At 34.3% G+C, this 9029-nt stretch overlaps 1 protein-coding gene across 1 annotated transcript; it reads left to right on the top strand.

Annotated features, from left to right (window-relative positions):
* On the top strand, nt 206-4804 carry LOC109344827 (exopolygalacturonase-like). Its single transcript, XM_019583571.1, has 5 exons — nt 206-364; nt 978-1298; nt 1850-2139; nt 2763-2991; nt 4232-4804. The coding sequence occupies exons 1-5, from the start codon at nt 206-208 to the stop codon at nt 4445-4447; spliced, it is 1215 nt and encodes a 404-aa protein (XP_019439116.1). The 3' UTR covers nt 4448-4804.

Raw genomic sequence — 9029 nt, 5'->3', positions numbered from 1 at the left:
CTCCTTTAATGTAGATGCTGTAAAAATAGAAAATAAAAACCAATAGTAACCATTAATTTGTTTTAACAGAAAAGATTGTATGAAATATATAAAGTGGTAGACAAAAAAGGAAGGATAATATTTTTCAACACTTATTCTCATAGCCTTCCCATAATAGCTGATTTTTAAAATAAAAAATACATATATTCCTGGGAATTGAGTTTCAATGGCTACTTCAAAGATAGTTGGTGTTATTATTTTGTGCTTTGCACTGGCCTGCTATAAAGGTCAAAATGTAACTAAGGATGCCCTAGCTCCTGCTGAGAAAATTGTTAATGTTATGAGTTTTGGAGCCAAACCTGATGGCAATTTTGACAGCACTCAGGTATATTATGTGTGCTTATATGCCTTACGCCAAATGTTGCTCATAATATACTATAATAATTATACATTGCATTTTTCTTCTTGCTATACAAATATGAAGAAATGTGTTGCACACAAACATTTAACATTTTTTCTGTTATAGGTATATGTTATTCTTATTATGGTTTTGATAAAATCTTTTGATGATGTTATGATTAAGCTTGCTTCTAGATGCTAATCACCATATTGAGATGGTTTGAATGCCAAATTTTATCTTGTAACATTCTTAGAGAAACACTTCACAATTAGACCAATTTGTAACTCTCCAACCAAAATTTAGTTACTGCATGCACAAGCACCCATTATTTTAAAAGCACAAGTGCACATTATTTTGTACTATTGCTATGTAATGAACACAAAACCAAAATTTCTCATAATTGGAATAGATGTAATTGAAATTTCCCATAGTTATTTGATATAAATATCCAGTAACTTAATAGTTTCCACCTTATGCAAGTGATCTTAAGAAACCACAAGGACACTAAACCAAACCAACATAGTACAAAACTAAATCTGTAGAAAACACTATTTTGATTATTTGATAATCCAAAACACATGTTTATCCATTTTTGCAGGCTTTCATGAATGCATGGAGAATAGCATGCAAGTCTCCAGGGCAAAACAAGCTTCTGATCCCTCAAGGAAGGTTCTTAGTTTCTTCAATGTATTTTGCTGGGCCATGCATGGCTCCACTTCCCATAACAGTTCAAGTTGTAGGAACGGTTTTGGCCACCACAGATATAAGTGACTATGAGAATGTTGAATGGCTCATGTTTGAGGACATTGATGGCTTAAATCTTATTGGTGGAGGTACTTTTGATGGTCAGGGTCATAATTCTTGGTCTCGGGTTGTTGACTGCGAAAAAACCCCTTCTACTTGCATCAGGAACCCTAGCGTAAGTTGCTCCTATCTATATCACTATCTCACTAAGTAACTTACATATTCGAACCAAAAATAGGCAAGCTTAAGGCCCAAGGGTAGTGAACTTCTTTCCGGAAGAAGCATCGCCTAACTTTGTGATAACAACTATGGCCAGATAGAGGATGCAAACGTTATTCGAAATGATTGGGTGTAAAATATCTCTAAGTCATTTTTTAAGTTCACCATGGCTAAAAATCCTAGACAGAGGATAAACCTTATTCAAAATGATTGGGTGTAAATTTTAAGTTGAAATTTGTTTATTTTTACAGCAACTAAATGTATCTCTTTTTTTAGGAACCAATTTGATTATACACCTTTTTATGCATGCATGGATAATATTAATTATAAAAAAATGGTGCACAAAAAATCATACAAAATAAATTGTGGGTAAGACCATTGCCCCTCCCAAGTACATAGTAACACACCCCTTATATTGCATATGATTTGAACACATCAACATTAATTTGAAGACATATAGTTCAACAATATTTGAGGGTTGAGCTTTTTATATGTTACGGAATGCAGAGTCTTTTTTTCAACAAAGTCACGAATGGAGTTATAATGGACATAAAATCCCTTAACTCCAAGGGCTTTCATGTATTTGTCACAAACTGTGCAAACATTAGACTCATAGGACTTCATATCACTGCACCAAGTACCAGCCCCAACACTGATGGCATTCATGTTAGTCACTCCACCCATGTCAGAATATTCAGAAGTGTAATTGGAACTGGAGATGATTGTGTCTCTATAATTCAAGGGGTCAAGAATGTTACCATTGAGAGAGTTGATTGTGGTCCAGGACATGGTATTAGGTAATGCCAACTACACATCATTTATTAATTATGGGTAAAATTAACTTCACATGCATCTAAGATTATCTTATACTTTACCAATTTTCAATTATATACTAAAAATGTATAAATGTTCTCCTGTTTTTATCATATATAGTTCAATATTTTTAGCTGACTTATATTTCTTGAAGACTACCATGATAAACAAAAACAATTATCTCATATAGAGTTAGCTTAGTTAGTTAAAGTGTGGAACATGAAATGTTAAGTTGATGTTTTGGACATTAAGATTAATCAATTATTTTTAAATTTGGACCAAGTACACTATTAGATAGTATGTTTGAACATTATTGCAAACTAGGGATTGAATCTACACATATGGAAAACACACAAAAAAAAGTGATGAAGTGCACCAGACTTCCAATTATTGTAATCAGGGAAAGTAGATGTATACAGTTTTATCTCATCTCACACGTGGAGAGTATGTTTTCAGATCATATGGAAAACCTGATAAGTAAATATTAACATATAGCTATATTTGTAGTAATGGTCATTTGAAAAGAAAAAAAAGATTGTAACTTTGTGATTGCATTTGCTATGTTGCTTGATTAATTTTCTTTATTCTTATATATGCATGACCCTAGTATTGGTAGTCTTGGAAAGTATGAGCATGAGCTAGAGGTGAGAGAGGTTCGTGTATTGAATTGCACATTTGTTGGGACAGATAATGGCCTCAGAATCAAAACATGGCCAGATAGGTATCCAGGTGCTGCATCAAATATCACTTTCCATGACATTACCATGCAAAGGGTTAGAAATCCTATCATCATTGACCAAGAGTATCAATGTTCTCCTGCAAACTGCCAAAAGAAGGTTTCTTTATGCCTTTCTCCTTTTTTCATCCTTTGAAATTTGTGTCATGTATACACCGACAATATAAGATATTTTTTTTTTCGATAAATAAAAATTGTATTAAAACGAGCACAAGGGGTGCCCACCCAATACAAAAGAGATCAAGACGTCAACTTTGTAGTATGAAGTCCTATACAAGTTTTGGGATCCATGCACCAACTTGCAAAAGAAACATAATTTTTAGAATTAAAAGAGTTAAACCAAATCCAAGATCTAGTTTGAATTAGATCAATAAGGTTCACATAACTCGACGCCTTCTCCAAGAAAATCACATCATTTCTCAAAAGCCACACAGACCAGACGACGGCAAACCAAAGCATTCTCCACAATTTTGCACATTTACCACTTCTCATGGATTCATGATGCTTGAAGGACTCCATAATTGAAGAAGTAGTTACAACATTTGTTTGTAACCAAGAATAAAAGCCCTTCCAAACACTTAAAGCAAAGTCACAAGATATGAATAAGTGATCAATGGATTCAACATGATTATTACATAACTTGCAAACCATGTCATCCATTGTCACAATAACATTCCTTTTAAATAATTCATCCTTTGTTGGGAGCCTTCTTCTCATAAGTTTCCAAACAAAACAAGCAATATTTGAAGGAACACAATTAATCTATAGGCGATTGTTGATGATTCAATTGAGTCAAATAAGTAGTTTTAACCACATAGTCACCCGAGCTATCAAGACCCCATCTCCAAGAATCAATGACATCTCTTTTACAGGAATGATGATGAATCAAGTCATGCAGATTTCGAGCCATAGATTCCTCTCTGCCAAAAAGACTTCTCCTCCAAGAGATTTCCCAGTACCAAACATCATCCCTCCAATAGCCGTTATCCCCCACCCAAGCGTGTTGGTTGAAGCAAGACGAAATAATCTAGGGTAGGCCATCTTAAGATTCTGATTGCCCACCCATCATTCAAATTTTACTACCATTGACTCAGAAATAAAAGTAATAAAATAAATATGAATGATACGCTCATTATGTATAAATTTTTACACTTTCAATGCATGACTATTAAACTCTTATAAACCGCTTAGGGCTTTGTCAAGCACCAGTTTACAGCAATAGCAGTTGTCATTAGGATAAATTGTTGTTTCTTTTCATTTAATAATAACCTTCATTTTTTGCACCTTAAAATCATAAAGTTAGAGCATGCTAATTTATACCTGGATTCTTTTCTATGCAGCCATCACTTGTAAAGATCAGAGACATTGTTTTTTCAAATGTAAGGGGAACCACATCTTCACAAATTGCAGTGGATTTAAGGTGTAGCAAGTTGTTTCCATGCCAAAACGTTCATATCAGTAACATAAACCTGAACAGTGCATCTTTTCCTATAAGATCTAGATGTGCCAACATTAAACCTATATATAGCGGTGTGCAACATCCACCAGCTTGTTGAACCTATTGAACAACAACAACAACAACTTGAACCAATTACAATAAACTTCAATGCCTATTTCAAACCTGCTAGTTATTATGTTCTATCTAACCCACTTTTTTGAAGACATGTTAGATAAACATTTGAATTGTTGTGGCTGCATAGAAAGCCAGAAGGTTTGAAATATGTGCTTTTGGGTTTTTTAGCCTTATGTTACTTTAGAATATGCAAATGTGAATATGGTTTTACCTTTTGCCTTTCTCAGGCTGAATTGAAACTGAAAATTTCTAATTCTCATATCCTCAATGGAGCTGCATAATTTTTTTTTATCAGCAAAGATAAAATTAAATTAAAAGATAAAAGAATTACACAAGGTTGCGGAAAGAAAAACAAGAAAAAGCAGGCAAGAAGTCATTACAAGTTGATATTGAGGTAAGAAATGGGTTTTGGAACCCAGTCCGAAAAAGTAATTGGATACTTGCTCGTCTATCCATTAATCCAAAGTCAATATTTAACCCTAGCAAATTCTAGAATCTTCTAAAGAGAGGATTAAACAAATTTAAAAATAAAATCATTCCTAGATAGCTAATTTTAAAGAAAATATATATTTTTTTAAGGTAAGGGTGAAACACCCACTTCATTCAAAAAGGATAGACATACAACAAAGAAAGGAAAATAAATTACAAGTTGGAAAACCTATAATTAGGCAAGCCTAATCTATTCCTAGAATTCTGGACAATGTATGAACTTGAATAAATGCAAGTTCTACACTCAAAATGCCTCTGCAAGAAAGATCAACAATCTTAAGGACTGGTTGGGTTTCACTAGAGGTAGCCTCCCTGTCAACTACCTGGGAGTTCCCCTGTTTATAGGCAAGCCTAGAAGGATTCATCTGCAACCTTTGGCTGATAGGATTATCAACAAGCTTGCTGCTTGGAAAGGGTCTTTGCTATCTATAATGGGAAGGGTGGAATTGGTTAGATCTGTCATACAAAGCATGATGCTGTACTCATTCCACATTTATGCTTGGCCTGCTCAATTGCTCAAAATTCTTGACTCTAGCATAAGGAATTTCATCTGGTCAGGGGATACCAAAACCAGAAAGATTGTCACAGTGGCATGGGCTACAGTTTGCACTCCCAAAAAAGCTGGAGGGCTAGGCCTGAGATCCATAAAGAAAATCAACCAAGCCTCTCTCATTAAACTGGCCTGGAATATGCTTAGTTCCAACCAACAGTGGGCTCATTTCTTCAGGGAAAGGTTTGGTCATTATTGCTCAATCAAAAGGTACTTCAAATCATCAATATGGCCTGGAATCAAAAGCAACTTGTCCTATGCCACCAACCATTCTGTTAGGCTCATAGGTAATGGTGAGGATACCAATTTTTGGAGGGATAATTGGATAGGAAGTCCTATAGTGGATCTTCTCAATATTCCTGATCATATTCACCCCAAGCTAATCAGTTCAGTGGCTGATTTCTCTACAAATAATGCCTGGACAATTCCTCAGGAGTTGTTTCAAAAGTTTCCAGCAGTGGCTTCTAGCATATGCAGCACTAAACTATCTGATTACAAAGATACAATCTTCTGGTCAGATTCTACTGATGGATCTCTATCCCTCAAGGATGCCTACAAGAGCATCATGCCTTCTTCTGATCCAAGGCAGTGGTGCAACTTAATCTGGTCTAGATATATTCCTCCATCAAAATCCTTCACCATTTGGAGGCTTATAAACAATAAATTGCCCTCAGATGAGAACCTTCAAGCTAGAGGATGCATTTTGGCCTCTCAATGCAATCTCTGTCATGGTCATGTTGAATCATCTCAGCACCTATTCCTCTCATGCTCCTTTTCTGCTGGAATCTGGATGTGGTTATCCAATCAATTCCAAACCTCTATAGACACATCTTCTGCTGCTAATCTTCTGCTTGCTGTCAAAGGCAGTGACCAAGTGCAATTCCTCATCACTGCTGCCATAGTGCTTGTTGTTAACACAATCTGGCACTGCAGGAATTTGAGCAGGTTCCAGGACAAACAGTTGCTTATGCCTCAAGCTATTAACAGAATAAAGAGCTTCCTCACTCTGGTTGGTAACTCTTCCTCGGCAATAGCTAGCTCCTCTCTTCTGGATTTCTCTATCATAAGGTCTCTTAAGGTGCAAGTGAACTATAGAAAATCCCCTTCAATCTTGGAGGTGAACTGGAAGATGCCTCCCTTTGGAAGAGTAAAAATTAATACGGATGGGGCAGCAAGAGGCCATCCAGGGCATGCTGGAGGGGGAGGAATATTCAGGGATCATAATGGCTTGTTCATGGGTGCTTTCTCTACTTATTTTGGCATTCATGATGCCCTCTATGCTGAACTTTCTTCAGCCTTCTCAGCAATCCAAAAGGCTCATAGCATGGGATGGCATACAATTTGGTTAGAATGTGACTCTTTGTTGGTCACAAAAATCCTCCTAGGATCTATGATTATCCCTTGGAAACTTATGACAACATGGAGGGCTTGCAAGTTGCTCTTGTCTTCCATGGATTGCTGGATAACACACATATATAGGGAGGGAAATCAATGTGCTGATTTATTGGCAAACTTGGGCATTGATCATAAATGCTACACTTGGTGGTCTCATCCACCTTCTAAAGTGATTTCGCATTTGCATAGGGATAGTTTTCAATTACCTTCATATAGGTTTGTAAACTAATATTGTATGTTTCCTTTTTATCAATATATTATGGGCTAAGCCCCTCGTTTAAAAAAAAATCCTAGCTATACTCAAAATAATAATGCTCAAATATACAACTTACAACTACTATGAACCTGCTCATCAATTTTCAAAGTGGTCTAACATCTCAACATGGAAAATTAATATTTTCACCATATATTCATATTTTTAGAGTATTTGCATTAGATTACAAACACATGATACATTAATACTATTCACATTCACACATAATTCCACATATCACATTAATACTGAAGAAAAATTCTCACATTTTTCAACAAAAAAATTGTTAATTAAAAGGATACCAAAGATTACAAAAAGAAGATTATATCATAGTTAATTGGTTGATATTGATATAGTCATATAACAAACCAAGGATTTTAACTACATAAAGTAATGACAATGAATAAAAAAATCCAATCTTGACAACCCAACAATTTAACCTCTATCTATCTATATATAGATATAGATATATCTTTTTTTACACATTGATGAAAATTCAACCAAGTATCCAAAAAATATTCAATCAAACCATTTATAAAATCAAACATCAGAGAATAAACTAATCAATGTTTGACTGCAAAAAAATATATTATTTTTATATCAAATATTCTATTTATACACATATAGCATTATTCTCTTATATGCTACACAAAAGCATTTATGAGAAAATTCAAAATTAAATAGACATTACCTGATAGATGCAGTGCATATGATCTTGTCATCTTTCTCTAGAATTGAAGTTACAAATTTCTCAAATTTCAGACGATTGAAGTTTGACCTGAAAGATAAGAAAAATATAACTATCACATATGTGGTAAGAAAATTTATACCTATTAATTCTAATACGGTATTAGGCTTTTAGTTGATGAGACTAGATACATAATTTACTTTCTTAAAAGGGAATTTAGAACTAATATTTTATGCTTATTTTAATACCTTACAACAATTAGGATCCTCTCTTCTTCCCACAAAGATGTTCTGTTGGTAGGGTTGTTTTAATGATGATATTTGCGTCTTAAATTTGTTACTTTATTCTTATTTTATTTATATTGCATACTAAAATATGAAAAACATACATTTCAACACATGTTTTTTCCATCTTCTTCTGGATAACAAAAGAATATGCACATTTTTGTGTCTTTCTCACAATGACATATTGTGAGAAAAACACAGTAATATAGTTAGACTTGTTATCATTTTTGTACAGTTATTAATTTTGAGTTTTTCTTTTAATTTTTTATTATGTTTGTGTCTATTCTTAATACATCTTCCCCAATTATTTTTATCAACAATTTTTATTATTATTTAGAGGGTACCGAAGGTGCAAAATTACAAGAAAATAGAAAATAGAAGACTAAAATTCACAATAAAGTGATATGTCTTGGGAAGAGTTAAATGAGAAGGTTGCGAGAACCATATGACTTTGTCTATCAGATGAAGCAATGTACCATATTATGAATTTAATGTCACCAAAAGAGATAGAGAGACAATAAGGTAGCAGTTAATATCTCTAACAAACAAGTACTTGAACCAAAGACTGTATGACCTGTAGATGGAGGAGCGTACTGTGTAACATACCCAGCCTTGACATGTGACTCATCGGCCCCATAAATTTACTATGTGTGCCACCTATTAAGCTTAAATTTCCTCTGAAGTGTTTTATTCCCCCAAAAGGGAGCCTCAACGACTCGAACCCATGACCTTAGGGACTTATAGTCATTGATTCCATTGGATTTTAGCTGATGAAAGTGGTTGAGGTAGATGACTATATATTTATGTGTTATGTAAACCTATTGTAGAAGAGCACGAATCCTTATTCTCTAATATATTGTTGTTGTCACTGAATGCTTTTGTGGACTTATGCATAAATTGACTGGA

This window comes from Lupinus angustifolius, chromosome LG04 (assembly GCF_001865875.1).
Source record: "Lupinus angustifolius cultivar Tanjil chromosome LG04, LupAngTanjil_v1.0, whole genome shotgun sequence".
NCBI lineage: Eukaryota > Viridiplantae > Streptophyta > Magnoliopsida > Fabales > Fabaceae > Lupinus > Lupinus angustifolius.
Note: the sequence above shows the minus strand (reverse complement) of the source record. Positions and strands in the feature narration are given on the sequence as shown.